At 37.9% G+C, this 21,174-nt stretch overlaps 1 protein-coding gene across 2 annotated transcripts in view; it reads right to left on the bottom strand.

Moving 5' to 3' along the window:
* Window positions 1-236: 236 nt before the first annotated feature.
* Window positions 237-21,174, bottom strand: part of dbn1 (drebrin 1) — a 71,461-nt gene continuing 50,523 nt past the window's right edge. Inside the window, exons 2-14 of one of the 2 annotated variants that reach the window (XM_033978332.2) lie at window positions 17,993-18,048; window positions 15,531-15,643; window positions 15,103-15,186; window positions 12,247-12,390; window positions 12,069-12,146; window positions 10,879-11,030; window positions 10,026-10,083; window positions 9,807-9,863; window positions 8,536-8,650; window positions 4,349-4,477; window positions 3,260-3,720; window positions 2,263-2,362; window positions 237-2,118 (exon numbers count right to left, since the gene is read on the bottom strand). In XM_033978332.2, the coding sequence (XP_033834223.1) occupies window positions 2,063-2,118; window positions 2,263-2,362; window positions 3,260-3,720; window positions 4,349-4,477; window positions 8,536-8,650; window positions 9,807-9,863; window positions 10,026-10,083; window positions 10,879-11,030; window positions 12,069-12,146; window positions 12,247-12,390; window positions 15,103-15,186; window positions 15,531-15,643; window positions 17,993-18,048 (1,603 nt within the window). In that variant the 3' untranslated portion in view covers window positions 237-2,062. The remainder of the gene's footprint in view (window positions 2,119-2,262; window positions 2,363-3,259; window positions 3,721-4,348; window positions 4,478-8,535; window positions 8,651-9,806; window positions 9,864-10,025; window positions 10,084-10,878; window positions 11,031-12,068; window positions 12,147-12,246; window positions 12,391-15,102; window positions 15,187-15,530; window positions 15,644-17,992; window positions 18,049-21,174) is intronic. The other variant, XM_055226691.1, reaches the window with a different exon arrangement.

Genomic DNA, 21,174 nt, shown 5'->3' with positions numbered 1-21,174 from the left:
GTTTAAACCAACTGGATTTCATCATTGAAACTCTCAACCCAAATGAGAGACTAGTGTGAGGCTCAGTCTATTTTCTGACTGGAGAGTTGTCTTGAGAATCAAAACACCAAATTATAACATATAATTTAGCTATCATGTCCAATTTTTTTTCAGTTCCCTAAACATAAATGATCTGTGAGACTAGTGCTCAACCAGAAACGTAGTAAATACCCTGAACAAAATGTGTGTACACAGTGTGAGGTTTATAAGCCGTTTTAATCTTGAATTCAGTCAAAAATGTACAAAAGGAATGCAAAAAGTCAGAGGCGTATCTGTGTGGGAACAAGCCTGCTTTTCTCAGATATAAATGAAACCAAGCAGAAGGAGAGACTAAATACAAGATCATGTGGCTTTAGAGAGAAAGAGAGAGAAAAGAATAGATGGGGTACGAAAGAGAGAGAAAGGGGAGAGAGAGGGTAAGAAAGGGAGAGGAAAAAGGATGAGAAAGGGATAGGAGAGAAGGGAGAGAGAAGAGAAAGTGGGAGATAAGAGAAGGGGGCAAGAGAGAGGGATGAGAGAAGGGAGAGAGGATGGGAAATGCAAGAGAAAGAGGAGAGGGAGAGTGAAGGGGAGAGATGGAGAGGAGAGCCGGGGTCAGCAAGAGAGGCGGAAAGAAAACAAAAGAAGGAAGAGGTGGAGATTGAAAGGAGAGGGAAGAGAGTGACAAAATGGGTGAGAAAGAAGAGAGAAGAAAGAGAGGGAAAGGAAAAAGAGAGAGAGGGAGAGAGAGAGGAGGAGGTAGAGAGGAGTGGGTATGGCAGAGTTAATGTAATAATGTGGTTATTTCAAAGCACTAAGACTAGCATAGCGTCAGCATGAAGCTAACACTGGCGTCATTGAATCTAAAGCAGCGGTGCGCTACGTAAAAACAGACCAGAAACATTTACAAAAAAACACGAATCCGAGCGGACGATCGATTCCACCAAGAAATCAAATATGGCACAACAAACTCTCTTCAAAATGCAATTCATTTATGTGTATGGTAACATGATATTAAAATTAAAAAGTGGAAATAAGTATGTTTTTCTATAGAGTTAAATGGAGAATAGAAGGCTGTTTTTTGCTCTTTCCCAAGCCTGGATTAATGCATTGGCAGGAAGGGCATCTGGCATGAAAAAACTAAGATTTCCTTTGGTGGCCCTGTGCGAGATATCAAAAGGATTATTGCATCGGTCTAAAGCGGCAGTTCCCAAATTGCAGTGTGATGGGGGGAAAAATACTTTCGTATGTAGTATACTTGATAGTTCAGCATAGTATTTGCATCTAATTGTATTTTATTCAGATATTTTCAGGATTCTTTCCCCTTGACTTATTTACTTATTTCAGCAACTATTAAAGGCCCTGTACTCAGAATTTTTTTTTTTTTTTTTGCATACTAGTTGTTGCTTTACCGTGACAGTGAATAGCACTTATAAACCCATCGTGGTGAATAATTAGGATGCTCAAAATGCATAAAGAAAGGAATAACTTTGGATCACTGAAAAAAGTTTAAAATGAGCAGGTTCTGTTATTGTTTTAAGACAGTAAAAATCAAATGCCCTTTTATCAAACACATCAAACACATCTTATTTTGAAGGCGTGATCTAATGGCGATTTCGAGTGTATCTGGGTGAGCACAAAATGTAGCTTTACATTGCTAAAATATAAGCATGTATATTTGGTACTTTCAAGTTCATTTCTAGTTGACTATTGCTTTAATTTTGAAGCTACATGTCCTGCAAAAACCATTTAAAAACCCCACCAAATTTAATCTCTAAGTGGAACCGAGGCTGAACACTTTCAAAATAAAACAAGAAACAATAAATAAGATCGGAACCCAAAGTAAGCCGTCCAAAGTCTTCAACGCAAGGCTTTTATTCTGAAGGCTACAGGTTCACTTCCTCTAAAAGATTATACACAAGTAGTTCTGATGCAAGACTCATTATTAATATTATTATAATTATTACTTTTTTTGTTTCTTTTGTTTTTTAAAAAATTATCTGGTGAAGCGCACTTCCTCTTCCTGGTTGGCTCTGATTGGCTGTTAGTCGTCTTCATCGTCCACCACCGGATCTGTGTCCCAACATGTGATGTCAATCTCTGCAAGCAAAAATAAAAAACAATCACACAACTACTATGACTATCACTACCGCTACTGCTATTGATACTACTTATACCTCTACTTCTACTACTACTACTACAAATAGTGTCATTACATAGTGCTGTGTCTTCATTCTGACTGACCTGGAGGCTTGTTATAAAAGATGGGTGTGGCTTTAGCGGAGGTCTCATCTGATTGGCCAAATTCCTCTTCCTGTGACTGGCTAAAGTATCCTTCGCTGGCCTGCGAGGACAGAAGACAAAAGACATAAGAGGATCAAGTCAAACAAATGAAAGAATTGCACAGTAAAATATGTTTTATGTGAGTGAGCATACTGTAGTGTTGTCATGATACTAAAATTTCAAACTCGATTTTGATACTAAGGAGTAGAGTCAATACTCAATATCGATTTCAATACTACAATGATAATAAAAAAAACTCTCTTTTAGACAGTACAAGTTTCAACATTCAATCATAGTACTTTCTTTTATATAAGGCCGTGTAATCCAACAGTCGTCCAGGTAGGTTGAATAGTGGCCGATGGGCGTATACTAGTCAGTGTGTTCTTATACTTGTTCTGATACATATACTAGATATTCTAAAGCTATTCAGGAAAGGTTAATGGTTAAAAAGGCCCAAACGTGCATATACGTAGTTTCTACACTAGATTTAGTATCGATTAGTATCTGATTTTCGATACTTCTGACAACCCTAATACATTGGAAACTTTGAATTCTGGCAGCTGTCCATGCACCAAGAATGTCTCTGGTTTAATTCCAGGACCATGTTTACATAAACCCACAAAGCCATTTTTCTTCCATTGTCACTGACTATGTAATCTTCACAAAACATGTGGCGAACCACAATAGTTTGATGATTATATTTCAGTTAATTCATGAAATAATAACTCTAATTTAAAATAGGGAACATAAATTATGGAAGTCTAGAAAATGGAACTGTAAGTTACATACTGACATTATTACTTATTGCAAATGTGTGCTGCTGCAACTATAATAAACCCATCACTCCTGGAAGAAAAGAAAATGTTCCTATATTTACAATTTATATTAGTTCTTTCAGCATAATAATATTAACATTTTATTTCACCTGCCGCCAATAAATACTACAATGTGATTTTACCTGAGTTCCCTCCTTTAGCAGCGAGTCCCCATTCCCATTGGTCATGAGCAGCGGTCCGTCATCCAGCTCCGGCTCCTGATTGGTTGCATGCTGCAGTGCATGCTGGTAGCTCAGGGTCATGGGCGGGTCTTCCTGTTCGTTCACGGAGCAGAACGTTCCATCCATGACGTCGTCGAAGCTAAGCAGCGGCTGAGGTCTGCCGCCTATGGCCTGGGAGGTGGCACTGCAGTCGCCCGTCAGCTCCACCAGGGAGGGGCAGTGAGACGCGGCCTGGTGGGACTGGGAGCCGGGCTCAGACTTAGGTTCGTTTTGCTTGGTGTCCCAGAGCTCCACCAGGCTGTCAGTTCCACTGTCCCACACAGAGAAGGAGTTCTGGGGCTGAGGGGCCACGCTCTGCACTGGTTTGGAGGGAGGGGCGGTGTCCTGCACAGGGGGCGTCGACTCATGTTTGGGGAACGGATCTGAAGGACAACAGAGTCAGGATTATAAAGAAAAAAATCTGTATAAAAGCTACACTGTGGAACATTCCATGTTATTTATGTCTCATGTATTTAGACATTAGGAGAATCAAGCGCTCTGGACCTCACCGCTCTCTAAAACAGGCCGACTGAACTTGCGGACTGGGGGCCAAACCAGGTTATCCAAACAAATTGATCCATATATTAAAATAATGTTTTTTCTCTTTGTTACTGGTTTAGACCTGGTTTAATTCTGGGTTAATTTTGGTTTAGTTCTAGTTTAATTATAGGCTAGTCCTGGATTAGATCTGGTTGGCACTAGTCTAGTGTTTAAATCTGTTTCAGCAGGCCACTTTTTTGGCAATTTGGCAGGGCAGTGTTGTTAACTGTTATATTCAAAAACTGAATATAACAGTTATTATATTGTCACTATTGAAACACATCTAGATATTTTGTGCAACCCCAAATTATATTTTAAGTGGTGTTGAGTCATGCACTTATCCGGCCCAGAGACGATGGCCCTCTGAAAAATGTGTCCCTCAAGAAAATGAAGTTGAATATCCCTGCTGTAGAATATATTTCTGTAAATTTTTTCCTGTAGATTTTCATCCTTGTGAAAGTCGACACTCACCCCACAGGTCGGTGCTGTCCTCTTTTGTGGCTGTGCTGAACATTTTGGGACCTGGAGACACGGTGGACATGCTGCGCTTTGTGCCTTCATCATCATCATCATCATCATCATCATTGTTTTCAGTTTCATCTAAAAACAACATGGCCACAGTTATTCATTCATTTCATGTGGTCATCACCCTTTAACACAACACTCATCTGAAGCCATAATATCGAAAAGCAACGTCAAAATGGAGACACAAACTGGATATTGTGACAAACATCTTTTTCCACTCGTGAAAATCATTAAAGGTGCACTGTGGTACTGTTTGGTGTAAGAATCTGCTACCTGCTTTTTATCATGGAGATGGTATTGCTCTGCCTAAAATGTGATATTGTCTGGCTTTTAAAATATATTGCACTTATTGAATTATGGACAAATCTATAACATCTCCATGAAAACCAGCAGGTCGCACACGTTCCACTAGTAAAGTTACACAGTGCACAATAAACGGTCTGTGCCATGTTACACTAAAACTGACATTTTTTGGTTCTGTTCTCGTCCTAGTGTAGCTCTGGTCTAGTCCAGGTTTAGTTCTAGGTTTAGTCACAGTTTCAAGGTGGACTATGTAACTTTTCTGGTTGGGGGTTGCCATGGAGATGTGATTGCTTTGCTTGGACGGTATTTACTGCTAAAAATCACCTTCTTGTCTCCATTAAGATAAGTTTAATGCCATGCTGTGGAACATTAAAGGCAACACAATAACATAATAATATCAATGGTGAAGAGTAAGTGACATTCCCTCCACCTGAAAAGTTACATAGTGCACCTTTAAGGAAAAAAACCTGTGTTGACAATGCAAAAGTCCCCAAGGAGAATGTTGTCTTGGCACAATATCCAAAATACACTTTGTTGATTCAGATCGATGAAAACACCACTAAAATGAGCAATTACAATCATGTATAAATACTGTTAATGACAAAATCACACTGATGACATATTTACCGTGTAAGTACAGCAAATCTGAAATGTGCCAAATGTTCAAATGGCACCAATGAACTGCTACTCAACAAAGCATGCAGTAACCCACATTACACCATGGAGATATCTGCAGGTTTAAATGTAGAGTATTATATGAGCGTATATTATATTTACATTATTGCTGACCATCTCCAAAGCACCGAGCTCAAATATAAATAGACACATTTTAAACTAATCATCTAAACAGAGGGTTATGTCAGACAGGGCATCTGGTCTTATTCTTAGTCATGATTTTTGCAGTGGAAGTAATATAGTGCAGACAATACGAAATATACGATAAAAAACGAGGGAAGTAATAAATAGGTTAGCTATTTTTATGTCATCTTTAACTTGTTGTTTGGCTTTAAAGGGACCATACTGATCTTTGTCTTGTGAAAGTTGTGAATAGTGCTTATAAACTCATCATGGTGAATAATTGGATGCATTCTTCATTTAGCTGTCTTAACGTAAATGAAGAATAACTTTGGACTGATACAAATAACTTTATGATTTTTTAAATAGTTTTTAAGAGTACGTGAAAGTCAGATACAGCCCCAGTTTTGCCCCAGTACAGATTGTATTATTTAAGAAGATTTTGAGGTCAAAATTAGTCAGGAGGTGCGTGTAAACATACTAGTTAGTCATTATGGTGAATAATCAGGATGCTCTTTAACTTTAAAATGAACTAGTTGTGTTTTTCACATTTTTAAGACAGTAAACATTTTAGTGAGGGTGTGCTTTGAAAACCATCAGCATAATGTTCATAGCGTCCATAACCTGTTTATAAAATGAAAATGTTACATATCACAAATGATCCACAGCACGATTACTGTTTATGCACTGCCACACAAAGAGGATGATCAAAGGCGGTGTCAAAAAATCTCTCATTCAAAACTCACTCAATTCATTAATCAGGACCAAATACATGTCCAAAATCCAACACGGCCAGAAGATAAAAGAAACATTTGAGAAAACCAAACATTAATTTCAGTCAAAGTAAAAGTGTTGCTATAGAGACAGAGAAACCAAAGAGGACAGAGAAATTAGCAGCGACCGACAAACACAAAACAAAATAGAAAAAAGTGATTTAATTTTTAAGTTCAAAGTGGCAGTCTTTATCTTCTAGTTTTCTGGTGGGTTGGCTATTCAATATTGTGATCGATAGTTGAAGGTGAACTATATTCACTAGCTTGTCCTCCACTTGTCCTCTGCATTTGACCCATACTTCAATGGTGCGTATCAGGAGCAGTGCCACCGTGCCTGCTCGGGGACCCATCTCCAGATCTTGAGCTAGACTTGGTTCCAAATAAAAAGTGAGCATGAGGCGATTTGGCTTGACTACCTCCATTTCACTTTCTGTTGGTCTATGATGGTGGCTCCTTTCTCTGTACCTGCTGTTGTCAAACTCTACATGATCCTGGTGTTTTTACTTGCTGTTCTGTCCCTAAATAAAGATATTAATAACAGACCTGTCAGGTGCTTTCTTTCCCAGAGTTCAGCTCCTGCTATCATTAGCAACAGGTTTAAATAACAGCATTGCTAAGTGCCCGCCCACTGCTAAACCTGCGGGGCAGGTGGGAAGGAGCAAGTACCTTCAGCAACCTGGCTCCTAATTGGCTCTTTGGTTGCTATGATACATGTGATCGGAATTCCAAATATGGAATTTAGCTCTACATAAGGCTGTAAGTACTAGCCTTGATTGGCTTCATTTGGCTTCTTTATACAATCTATGGTGTGGACCAAATACCCAGCAAAGAATGATAAGATTGAACATTTTTGAAATGAAGGTTTGGATAATTCTAACAAAAGCAGTAAATTGTCCATAGTTAAATTAACACCTAGATGCTCACTAATCTCATGGGAACATATCAAACCTGTATGGAGTTTGTAGCTGCTCACCAATTCCTGGCATGTTTTTGGGTCTTATTAATATTTAAAATCTATTTTTTCTAAGTTTTCCTGAGATTTAGGTACGTACCAGAGAGATGGTGTGTCCGTGCGTGAGGAGGGGGGGTACTGGGGCTGTGCTGCTGCTTCAAGAATGGACTGTCCACGCGGCCTTTGGCACGCCAACCCAAACAATGTCCAAAAAATGTCCCCAAAAGTCCCATTTAAGGACACAGAGAGGGAACAGACCAATGACAGAAGCCACACGGAGCAGACAGGAGCAGAGACAGAAGCGGCGGCAGAGGCAAAGATGTGGAAGAGGACAGGAGCAAATGGAGCAGAGGAATTAGAAAAATTTAAGAAAATAACAAAGAAATAATGCAGTTAGTGTGATATTGGAGACAATATGCGATTAAACACATGAGGAGTCACTGTTAATATTATGATTTTACTTTCAAAAGGTCAGAATAAGTCCACTCAGTGCTGTCTGCATCTAAGTAGAAAGCATTTCATTGCTAGTTGTTGTTAGCTACAGTCGCGGAAAAGAGCTTGTTACTCAATGCGGTGAATCATTAGGAAGCTTGAAATTCGAGGAATAACTTTGGACGACTGCAAAATGTTTAAAATGAACTAGTTCTGTTTTTCACATTTTAAGAAAGTAAAAATCAGGCCTTTAATATTAGGATTGATTATACTTTATTTTAAAGAATGGAAAGGAAGAGTAGCTTTTTACATTTATTTATTAAACACACACACACACACACACACACACACACACATTTTTCTGGTTTAGTCTCTAATCTCATAACTAGTCTAGATCAAATCCTGGTTTAGTTCTAGTAAATAATCTGATTTAAAACTCCTGAGTTAGTTCTGATCTAGTCCAAGTTTAGTCCCGGTTTAGTCCAACCAGTTTAGTTTAGGTTTGTTCTGCCCTTGATTTAATCTTAATTTAAAAATAGTTTATAACATTTGACAATGCACATCCAAAATGATGAAAAAAGTAAAAAAAAAAAAAAAAAGAAAAAAAAAAGATTGTCAAGTATAAATTGTATTAAAGGTATAACTTTTTCGGTGGTGGTGGGGGTCCACTACCTCATTGTCTCCATGGAGATACTACCACTGTGCCTGGAAAGCTCCACAGTATGGCATTTAACCTATTCATCATGTTAAACACCTTAAAAAATGTCATTCTGAGGAACATTCCAGGCAAGGTCATCTCCACGGAAACAAGGAAAGTTACATAGTGCAGCTTTAGTAAAATATATAATAGTGACAAAAATAGTAAGTGTGAGTGTTACCGGGCCGGTGCACAGATACAGGAGATGTGTCCACGCAGATGGTCATGGCGCGTTCTTTCTGTTTGAAAAACTCCCGAGGGTTTCCTGAGCGCTGAGCTATGATCGCCTTCGCCTCCTACACAAGCCAAAACAAAACAAATTATTATTGTTATCAGGCGTGGGGAGTAAATGGGGTTAGGAAAAATACAAAAAATATGTAGTTGCAAAACACTGATTACCTGAATAAAAATCTATTAGAGGTCGACCAATGTGGGTTTTTCATGGCCGATGCTGATAACTATTTAGTGTAGAGTAAAATGTTCAAATAATACTTTATACATATTCTTTAGGCAGCAGATCAGCCCAAAAGTCAGTCTGTGGTGCAGATTTAAAGCTAATAGCCAATAAGCTAACAAGGGGAAAATATACATATAATACATCTACCATCCGATATATATCTGTAGGCCTTTCACAACAACACATTTTGAAGCATGATATATAACTACAGAGAAATATAACGATAAATGATAATACTGAAATTACTTAATGCCACTGATACAATAACAATAAAGCAGGATAATCCCAGTGAACCATCATTAAATATACAGAATCACTGAAAGACATGAGCTCCAACAAAGCGAAAGAAAATGAAGACACAATTAGCCATAGAATATACTTTTTCAAAACTCTGCAGCTTAAATCTATACATAAATATATCTATATATCAGTCTATCTCTAAAATGTATTTTGTAACATATTCCCTTACTTTGAGTGCAGTATTCTGAGTGCTCTCACATTAAGTTGCATTATATTATAGTGCAAAAAAAAAATGGGCAAAAACAACTTTATGTTTGTTGTAGAGTTTGTACATGTATTTATCACTAATTATAGAAGGATAAATAAAACATGCACAAACTGTAAGAGTGAGTGTGAAACCTAAATTGTGTGATCAAATACCGCTATGTATTCCTTGGAGTTTAGGAAAGTAACTGCATTCTGAATACAACCACATCAAAGATTAACTGTCCTGGAATACATATATTCTAAATGAGTATAAACACATTTAGTTACTTCCCAACACTGAAAGTAACTCATTACAAATACAGCTTCAATCTTATTCAAGAGTATAGAAACTAGTAGTCTTAAAAGCACATTTTTAGAGCAGTACTTGTGCTCGTAATTGAGTCCCTTTTTAGACATGCAACTGTACTTTCAGGATGCATCATTGGCATATCTATGTGTTACATTTGATCAAAATGAAGAAGATGCTAAATTATTTCATGGGATCTCACCTCAACCTCTGATTCCCTTTTGTCCAAACTCAAGTCTTCAATGTTTGGATCTGACGCCTGCAAAGATACACAGGGAACATGAGATGTTTAGGTTAAGATTGTTTTTATGCTCAATGGCCAGCAGAGGGCAGCACAGTCTGGTTTATTCCACAGCATCTTCTCAGATTATCCTTGAAGAGATGATGATAAAGTTTTGGGTCTTTGGATGGAGGGCCTTACCACAGGGGGCTGGTTCATCTGTCGTTCTTTGGCCTCTTCCTCTTCCTGTAGTTTCTTCCTGTTTGACGAAAACAGTATACATACATATAAGACTTGTATTTGAATATCCTATGTTAAGTCAAATAATAACTGAAGACTGCATTTGTAAAAATGTATATTTTGGATTTGAAAATTTAACAAAAAATGTTGCTTCTTTGTTAATCTTATTATCTTATATTATTAAAGGCTCTGGTGGAGCGTACGCCACCTACTTCTCTCTATGGAGATTTACTTTGTCAGGAATGTTCCATATGACAATATCACCAAAACAGGGATCAGATCATATGCTCGGTTTTAATGATAACAACTAAAATGTCAGTTGAGGATAGTATAGTCTAGATTTTAAACACTATTCTGAGATGAGTCAAACCCTGGATTATGTAAACTCTAAGCATAACTTGTTTCCAGTTTCAGTCTATTGATTTATCTTGGTTTAATTCTGATCAGTCTAAATTTTGGTTTAACTGATCAAAACCTGTACTTCTCTCTGTCTCTCTCCCTCTCTCTCAAGAAGCAGGAGAGAGAGAGCACTCAGACCACTCTCTCTCCTGCTACCTTGCTCCTCTTTCTCTCTTGTTATCTGTGCTCCTCAATCCTGCCTCTCCCTCCTGTTATCTGTGCTCTCTCTCTCTCTCTCTATCCCTCTCTTGTTACCTGTGCTCTTCTCTCTCTCCCATTACATGTGCGCCTCAATCTTCCCTCGCTCTCTCACTCTCATTCTTTCTCTCTCTCCTGTTACATGCGCTCCTCTCTCTCATTACCTGTGATTCTTGATGCTCCCCCCCTCCCTCTCTCTCTCTAGCTCTCCCGTTACCTGTGCTCCTCGATCTCCCTCTCTCTCTCTCTGTATCTCTTCTCGCGGTTCTCCTGCTCCAGTCGTTCCAGTTCCATCCGTTCTTCCTCAAATTTCCGTCGCTCCTCGGCTGCCTTCTTACGTTCCTCCTCCTTTCTCAGCTCCTCTTCCCTCTGAAAATAAAAACAAGAAATCACAAATCATCAAACTAAATTATAACTTGTAGCGGTAGTTGAAATATTCAGTTTGAATTGTGATTTTTTTGAAGTTTTCTAATCCACTTTCCTTTTAGTGCAGTTTTAGACAATTGCAATCCTGTTATAAAAATGTTTTCAAAAAGTTGTCATCCAAACTAGGTTTAAAATTTTTACATAATCCAACTCTATCTGGTTGAGTCCTGGTTGAGAATAAGTTTAGCTCTAGTTTTGTTGTGGTTTCAGATTAGACTTGGTGTGTAGTCCTGGTTTAGTTCTATATTAGTCCTGGTTTATTCCTGGTTTATTCCTGGTTTAGTCCTGGTTTAGTCCTGGTTTAGTCCTGGTTTAGTCCTGGTTTAGTCCTGGTTTAGTCCTGGTTTAGTCCTGATTTAGTCCTGATTTAGTCCTGATTTAGTCCTCATTTAGTCCTTGTTGGGTTCTGGTTAAATCCTGGTTTGGTCCTGATTTAATTCCTGATTTAATTCAGTTCTGTTTTCCTTCTGGTTTAGTCCCAGTGTAGTCCTAGTTTAGTTCCAGTTTCGTCCTGGTTTAATTCTGATTTAGTCCTGATTTAGTCCTCGCGCAGTTCTGTTTTACACCTCGTTTATTCCTTGTTTAAGCTTGGTTTAGTCCTGGTATAGTCCTGGTATAGTCCTGGTTTAGTCCTGATTTAGTCCTCACGCAGTTCTGTTTTACACCTCGTTTATTCTTTGTTTAATCTTGGTTTAGTCCTGTTATAGTCCTAGTATAGTCCTGGTATAGTCCTATTATAATCCTGGTTGAATCTTGGTCCCTTGGCCCTAATTTAGTCCTGCTTTAGTCTTGGCTCAGTTGTTTTCTAGTTTAGTCTGGATTTAGACCCGTTCTAATCCTGCTTTGGATTTGGTGTATTCTGGATAATATTTATTAGTTTATTTAAGTTTAGATGTGGTTAAGTTGTGATTCAGTCCTGGTTTATCTCTGGTTTAGCCTTGCTCTAGTTAGCCAACATGTTCTTAAAGATACAATACTTACCTTAGCCTTTTCCCAGAATTCCTCTCTATTGATCTTCTTCATCTCCATCTCTGCGTTGGTTTTCTCATAAACTGTTCCCTTCATTGAAAAAACAAACAAAAAAAAACATTTTTTAAAACATAAATATTTTATTTCCTCATTCCTCACTGTAGTGGACTAATGCTAATGCTATACCTACCACATCTGGGTGCTCGTCCTCCCTGGTTTTAAGGCGGCTAAGGACTGGACTGGCCACTGCTGTCGTCCCATTGGTCAGTCTCTGTCCAATCGCAGATGGCTCTATGTCCTCCAGGCTGCTGGCATTCACGATCACCTCTACACCCTGGGATTAGAAAATATCACCTTAACAAAGCAAGCCACTTGAATCACTTATATTCACTATAATTAGACTGTAACACCTTGAACAACCCTGAAACTGGACACCTGCAACCTGTATTCCCTAGAACTTTAAAAAACACCTTAAATTATCACATTATTTTCAGTATCACCTCTACGCCCTGGAATGTAACAAACAAATACCAGCTTAAACCTATTACGTTAAATGACTACTTCAATTTCTTGCCATTATTAAAATCCACCTTAAATACAGTAACTAGTAACTAAGTAACTAAATATCACATATAATTCCTAGAGCACTGTCTAAAATAATCAAGATGAACTGAATATCACCTCTTCTCCTAGGAATTACAAAATACCACCTTAAATTGGCATTGCATTATCACCGCAGTGTCATGCAATTAAGAAATACCACCTTAAATAAATTTGGAACTTTTCCATTCATTTCACAAACCTGTAACTGCTAAACATTTTATCATCAATGACAGAATAAATGTACCAGTAGTATTTTTCTGAATCATGTGGCTACGTTTGTTTCTTTCAGTTGCTTTTTCTTTCTGACATAATCATTACCTCATTATCTCATCAAAACAAACACAATAACTAGACAATATTCTGCAGAAATATCTTATTATTATTATTATTATTATTATTAATTGATTTCTATTGAAAGTCAACCGTCAATGTTCAGAGCATTGATTCCTTCCTGATTTTGAGAATTTTATGAAGAATTTTCATACCAGATACCCACTTTGTAGCCTCCCTTTAGCTAAACCACGCATGCATTGATAGGAAGTAATTGTTTTGAAAGCATTTATAGGCATTTATAATAGGTTTACAGATTATATTGTTTATTTATTTTAAAAGTTATGAATGTTTATCACAAAAATGCTGCGTTCAGTCGCCATTGGAGGTCAGAACGTAGATCTCGGAATGACATAAGCTCCTAGTTGAACAGTGGATGTGTTTTAGTTGTTATGTTCAATGTAAAAAAATCACCAGTATATTATGGGAAATAATCAAGTTGGAAAGGGCTCAAATCAGCCAAAATGTGGATCTAATTAAGTTAGCGTAGTAACCAGGACATGTTTATTGCATTAACAGTTAATAAAGCAACGTTTGAGAGTGAATGTCTGCTTTTGTTGACTGTTACTGTGCAGGAACAGGTTCACAGACAGAGGATGGACAGGAGGGAAAATAACACAAGTACGATCAATATTTTAAAAGTTTAGTTTGTAATTTTTACCAGTTCTAACTCAAACTCTGAAATGTTCTTCAATTTTCTGAGTAGAAATGTTGTGACGTACAAGCTGGAACTAAAAAAATCCAACCTCTGGAAACGATTGTAACACACCAATAGTTTTTAATCCCCATTTTAAGATATCAGTTTGTGTTAATGTCCATGCTAGCAAAATGGCAAAAATATTATTAGAATATATAGTACATCACTTGTTAACAATATGTAGGAGGGCTCCATGTGTAATTACGTGGTCTTTTTCTGTTAAACACAAACCACCAAACTAATCAAACATAATGTATTCAATGAGACAAGTTTAGCTGCAGGTACAAAGTGGGCACTCGGTATGAATGAGGGGCAATAGCAGGACCTTTCCAACCATTCAAAAGACATATTTTTCTGATTTAAATTGCTTAATTGCTATGATAACGGGGACAGTTGCCATTGCTTAAAACCCATGAATACCCAGTGTCCTAGAATCTAAGTGCTGTACAGTGAGTGGGAGAGCGCAGTATTTGTGCATTAGTCAGGCTCTGATCTGCCCCCACATTTTAACTACTACAGGTATCACACACAAGGAAAAAGGGTGGAGGTGATATGTTGATGAAGTTAAAAGTACAACAGAGGTGTAAAAGTATCTCTGATATTTCATTGAATTTTAACTGCCTTTATAACTACACCTTAATTAGCCAGAGAGCATGAGCACAGACTTATAGTTCATTAAAAATTATCCAGGCTTAATAACTACTTAAAAAGGGAGTATTATGCAAAACCAACTTTTTGGAGCTTTCTACCATGTTATAAGGTTGTTTCCACATCAAAAACATGCCTGAAGTGGTTTTATACGTCATCCATGCATGTTTGAGTAATCTTGTGATCTCTCCCGGGCACTAATCAAACGTCCTTATGGTTAACAGTACAATTGTACATCTCTAGTACAAGGCTCAGCCCACAAGTCTATATAACACATGCTCCCACACGGACAATTGCCATAAATATACGAGAGATAGATACAAGATACAAAATGATACACTACAACTTCACAAACCTGATGCAATGAGCAGTAGTTCCATTGGTGGGGGACTTACAGCAGGGAGCAAGAGGAGCAGGGATTAAAATTTTAATACTCTGTTTCGGAGTGTATATTTTCAAAACAATAAAAGGTAACATGGTGAAATAAATAATTCTAAATATTTATATCCCATATAGAAATATAATTGGATATAAATAAAGAGCTAAGGGGTTAGGAGTCGGGTTTAAGTATTAACTGTTTGCTCATTATGGATTAAGTATTTGTTTGTAGTTTTTTAAGGCTAATTAAAGTGTAGTTATTATAAAGTGTTACCCATTGTTTTATTGAATACTACTACTTGATTACACCTTTTATTTAAACACTGATTATGAGAGTACGATGGGTCTTTGATGATCAAGGTAACTGTAAAGTAAACTGTTTTTCTTCACGTTTTCGACCTGGAAGAAGTCTGCGATGGTGGCCACGTGGCTGGCACAGGCACATTTCCGTGCATCCGGGACATCATCTCCCACCTGGAAAACACAATAACATTCACACTAAAATTCTAATGGACTAACCACACTTGGAAAATAAACATTAGAAATAAGAGGTGATAATGTTTGCACTTGACATTTTCTTTGCTTAAAGATTCACTAAGTAACTTTTCTGATGGAGTGTCCACCACCTGCTTGCCTCCATATTATTGTTTTGCCTGGTACATTACACAATACAGCATTAAACTTATCTATCTCCATGAAGACAAGCAGCTGACACCACCAGGTCACAGGTCAGATCTATGGAGAACCAATCTTGCTCAAATGTTTTCAAGTTTGTTTTTTCATAATAAAAATAAAAATAAAAATAGTTTGATACTGACCCAGTTGATGAGGATGTACCGGGGCAGAGCTGCAGACGGCTCCTTGATGCTGCAGAATCCGTACATGACCAAACTGTTGTCAAACGTCAGAGTGATCTCAGCCAGACCTCCTTCTGCAAACAGAGAGACAACCATACGGACATCAGCCAAAATAATATCACCACATCTTAATATGGTCCATGTACACCCCACAAGAGCTGTGCTAAACCTTGGCTTACCCACCAGGCCTAAAGGAGGGCTAAACCAGAGCTAAACCAGGGCTAAACCAGGGCTAAACCAGGGCTAAACCAGGGCTAAACCAGGGCTAAACCAGAGCTAAAACAGGGCTAAATCAGGGGTAAACCAGATTTAACCCAGGTCTAAAGCAGGACTAAAGCACCTCTAGATATTGACCACAGCAGAACAGCAATACCAAAGACCTGCACTAAACCCAGACTAAACATGATCCAACCCAGAACTACAGGACTAAACTAGGAATAGCCTAGGACTAAAACAGAGCTAAACCAGGACGAACCCAGAACTAAACCAAAACTAATTCAGGACTATACACTGACTACCTCAGAACTAAACCAGGACTATTTCAGGACTAAACCAGAACTAAACAGTGAATATTTCAGGATTAGACCAGATCTTACCTAAAACTAAACGTCACAGGAGTTATACAAATTCATGCCTAAACCAGGATTAAACCCAGTTTTAAAAAAAACCCCAAAACAACAGGTCTAACCTAAGACTAAACAGGGACAAATCCAGGACTAAACCAGGTCTAACATGGACTCATTCTAATGGACTAGATCTAAACTAGGGACCTCTGATAGATATGACCTCTGAAAACCAGGAAGACCACACTAGAACTACACTAAACCAGAACTAAAACAGGTCAAATCCAGGGTGAAGCCAGGTCAAACCCAGGACTAAACATGGCCAAATCCGAGACTAAACCAGGTGTAAATTTGAGAGCAGGTTTGGAGATGCTCTGACTCAGTTGTAGCCTCTAAAATTACTCTCAGCTCAAATCCATACATTTTATTCCTGATTCCAACTCATCAACTTCAGGGACATAATGTTCACTTGCTCCTGACGCCTCCCTCCCACAGACAGGTGCCAGGGTGAAATTACAATCAGTGTACATCACTTCACCTGTCACCGCTCTATTTCTGCTCCTGTCTTATAATTCATACACAAAAGACTAAACCTAAAGACCTCGACAGAACAATTAGAAATACCACATTTTTCATGTAATAAAGTAAGTTTATTGTTAAAGCAGCTCTTAGAGTCAAAATAAGACTGCGGCGTGCTGTCTGCATTTAATTGTAGTGTTTTTATAGTCTGTTAGCGTAAACAGCAGATTTATTTTGCAAGAGCTGCTTATACAATATATCTCTACTGGGGCAAGACAAATTTAGCTTAAATACATGGGGAAAAAATCAGGTACAGGTCCTTTAAGGCAGCTTGAGGTTTAGTAACTGAGTAATTAATACCTCGACCCTAATTCCTAACCTCTCGGCTAAGAAGTTACTAAGCCTGACTAATTCTTAATAAACAATTTGTTTGTTATAGATTAAATCTTAGTTCATGCAAGTTTTATCATTTTTTTTTGTCATAGTCCATCTCTTTGTCTTTTGTTTCTCTAAACTTGGTAATATGACTTTAGTATTTTTAGGACTTTGGCTGTGCCCTCTCAAACGGCCTTCTCCAATCAGAGCCACTGCAGAGACCCCTTCATTCACACACTCCAGTAGTGCTTTAATCAGGACTAGTCTCACTCAGCACAAACTGTGGACTTAGGCTGTGATTGTAAAGTAGAAAATAGTCCATTTGTTTTTTAATGAGGTCTCTAATATGCATGTAAGGATGTTGTCTTGAAAGATGAGCTAAACTTGCAGAAATAAGACAAAATATTTTATGGGCTGTAACCTCTGTCAAAATAAGACTGTGCTGTCTACATGTAGATATAAAAAAATGTATGTTACACATGTTTAACAACTTTCAGGAAGAAAAGCAAAGTCTGAACCTAGACACCTCAGTTCTACAGTTGTACTTCCAGGTTTGCAATTGATAAAAATGCTTTATAACCTGATTTTGGAAAATACTGTATGGGGAAAAAAACAAACAAACAAACTAACACATATTTTAAATGAACTGTATGTGATAAACACAACTTAACTGTGTTTCCATATATGAGGTAAGCATGTTCAAATCCAATATAGAGTTAACCTGTAATCAGTTAATATTCATTTATTCCTAGTTACAAAAAAATGTGGCCAAATTGTTTCCTGTTATAATTTGGATTTAAGGTTCTCAAGATGATTATCCAATCAAAAATCAGAATGAGCTTCACATGAGCGTCACTACCTAAATCGTCATCACCTGCAGTCAATCATTAATCAGTGCTAGTGCAGCCTCTGTTTATGCTGAGTGAGAAAAACATGTGTATGTGTCCTCAATTTTATTTCACTCACCTCCTGAGGCAGCGAGTGTCAAGTCATTGGTCTCCTCTTCGTATGTGTACAACGCCCTGCAAGAAAAACAAAACCAACATGGCTTTAGTGACATGTCCAACATACATTCAATAATAGGCACCGAATCATCAAATTACATTAAGTTTATTATCCTTCTTCTTATGTTTACTCGCATTCATTGACCGTAAAAGTCTAACCCACAACCTCCACACTGAGAGGCAAGAGCACTAGTTATCATCAGTTTATATCATGACCCTTGATCCCAAATGACCTGATAACCATAAATGTCATAGTTTTTCATGGATAATAATAATCCTCAATAATCTACAGTGCTCCGGTCTGGATTGTAATCTCGGGATAAAAGAGTCAATCGGACTAACCTCGTGTCCGCAAATAATCATAAAGAAATCATAGTATGGAAGATTTGATGGACAGTATAAGATTAAAATATGAATTCAAGCCATATGTTTATTCATATATAAAGTAAACATTTTTGTGTTGTAAAAGCAGCATTCAAGGTCAAAATGAGACCGCTATGTACTGTCTGCATTTAGTTATAACCAGAAAGTACGGAAAGTGCGCTCTTAGCTTGCTAGTTGTTGTTAGCTTTACAGTAATGGCATAACTCTCTGTTGCTTCTGAAAGATATGAAAAGCGCTTGCAAACTCATCCTGGTGAATAATGAGGATGTTCAGAATGCATAAGGTACGTGAGGAATAACTTTGGACAGCTGCAAACAGTTCTAAATTAACTAGTAGTGTTTTTATGTTTTTTTCTGGAATTTTATAATACATTTTAACATACATAGCTCATTATTTTGAATTTGTTGATTTTAAATTGTAATATTGACTTAAAACGGCTTAATAACAGAAACCGAACTTTGACTACATAACATTGTTTTTAACTGTACATGTACCATCACTGTAAGGTACAGAGAAGCGGATGGAGATAGGGGCTAGGTGAAATGAGATATTTCTGGAGCGTCAAATCCTCCAATCAAAGGACAATACATGATTCAAACACGGTTGAAAGTGAAAGTCCCTTTTAAAAGCTCTAGCAGTGCGTGGGCTGGTATAGACCTGAATGCTAATCCACAGTAGTCAGAAAGACACCTCTGTTTGGGCACACACAGCCAAACAAACAGGACCCTGGGGGAGAGAGGCTGAAGGGATGGGGAACTGTTGCTATGGTAACGGTGATGGGGGAAGAGGGGGGGTCGCCGTGGTAACTGTATACCCCCCCCCCCCCCTTCCTTCAGCATCACTAATGTTTAAAGCACCTGAGGGGTGTAGTAGTAGTAATTGTAGCAGCAGAATTGGAACACTTTATAGAAGATTCGGTCAGTGATGAACAAATAGTCGTTTTGGTACTGAATAAATGCAACAGTAGTTTAGGGGTAATTGTACAGTAGTAGCAGGGGTAACTGAGTCAAAAGTAGTTGCATTAGTGGTAGCGTTAAAAACTGAATAGCATCACGGTACATCCATAGCAAGACCCTGTGTAAAGATTTCCCACTCTGTCCATCTTTCAAATGGACGGAAGACTGTGGGCAATATCAGATGCCACTGTGGGGCGGTAGTGTACTGCCATTGTGTCCTTAGGCAAAACACTTGCTTTCATTCGTCTACCCCAGAGCAGCTGAGGCCACACAGACTGCGGGTAGTAAATGAATAATGCAAGTACTCTGTATATAACTAGTGCATTCTTAGTGGTATTAGTAATGCTGCTAATAGGAGCCACATTAATCTGTTGCAATAAAAGCCAGTCCTTCTACACTAGCGTTTCTATCAGTGGTTGGCGCTGACTCATTGTTCCATGACAGAGTGATTTTCTGAGCCGCTCCAAACTCGACTCAGCGATTTCAGCTCCACCAAAAACCCCCAAACCACGACTCAGCCATTTCAGACCGAAACCAATGACTGCAGCAGGGAAAAAAGAAAAAAGAGTACGGGACTAGACCAGGGTCAAATATGGAACTCAGTGAATCAATGAAACTGTAATCCACAGGTTTTTTTTTATAACAACTCAGAATCAGAAGAGAACACTTTTATTGCCATTGTCAGTGAACAAAACTCAAACTAGGAACTTTCTTCGGTGATAAAGTGCAACATAAAAACACTGAATACTCAATTATTTATCGAACAATGTATAAAAACAACATTGAGTAAGTGCATATGACATGAAACAAAGTACACGACGTAATGTATTTCATTGTTAAGTTTAATAAAATAGTAGTAAACTACCAGAGAATTTACTTTTTATAGTATTACTCACGATCGAAATTTAGCCAGGCATTGATTTTTGAACTTTAATCCCATACTGCAAAACATTAAGAGCAAAGCAAGAACATCTCCATGGAGACGAGCAAATGGGAGACCCTCCAATAGAAAAGAAAAGTTACATAGTGCATCTTTAAAGCTACCACCATAACCTTATTAGACTTTTTTTTTTGCTAGATGACAGATGTGAAACCTGTACCGGTAATAAAAGTGTAATTATTATAAAGTGTAACCCAAAATAGTTCAATTTTTTTTAAATATATTTTAATCTAGCTTGACTGCAGTCTTTTTATTCTGCTGAAAATTTGAAAAGCAGCTGTTTTTTTTTTTTCTTCTTTTTTTTTATTGTTCCTGGAATGAAATCCAATATTTATCCTTTAGCCTGGAGAAGCATCACTCCTCTGGGTTCAAAATGTCCACCGGGAGCAGAGTCAATGAGGCGCGGTTTGGGAGCACAGAGGCAGTAAATACACGAGCATGGCATTGTGGATAAAACACACACACATACACACACAGACACACTAAAAGAGCAATGCATCGTGGGTAGACAGACAGACAGAGAGAAAGAGATGACAGGATTTGTGGTCATGAAAAGAAAAAAAAAGTGATGATCTAATGCTAGAGATATGAGAGGGGGAGGAAGAGGGGATTATGGGTAATTCAGGGAGAGGGGGAAAGGATTGGGTGGGGGATGCATTTGGGATTTGGGAAACAATGAACTGATATAATGATCCGTGTAATTACAATATACTTTTTTCTTCCGCGCTTTTAATTATATTCTGTGTAGTTTCCACTTTTTAAAATTTTCCTACAAATTTGAGACATGTTTGTAGTTATAGTAAAACATGGTGTCATTACTTTTACTGCACTATGAAAAATGAATGAACTTAAAGAGCAAAATGT

Source organism: Periophthalmus magnuspinnatus, chromosome 14 (assembly GCF_009829125.3).
Source record: "Periophthalmus magnuspinnatus isolate fPerMag1 chromosome 14, fPerMag1.2.pri, whole genome shotgun sequence".
Taxonomy (NCBI): Eukaryota; Metazoa; Chordata; class Actinopteri; order Gobiiformes; family Gobiidae; genus Periophthalmus; species Periophthalmus magnuspinnatus.
The sequence above is the reverse complement of the archived record's forward strand: the minus strand, read 5'-3'. Positions and strand labels throughout refer to the sequence as shown.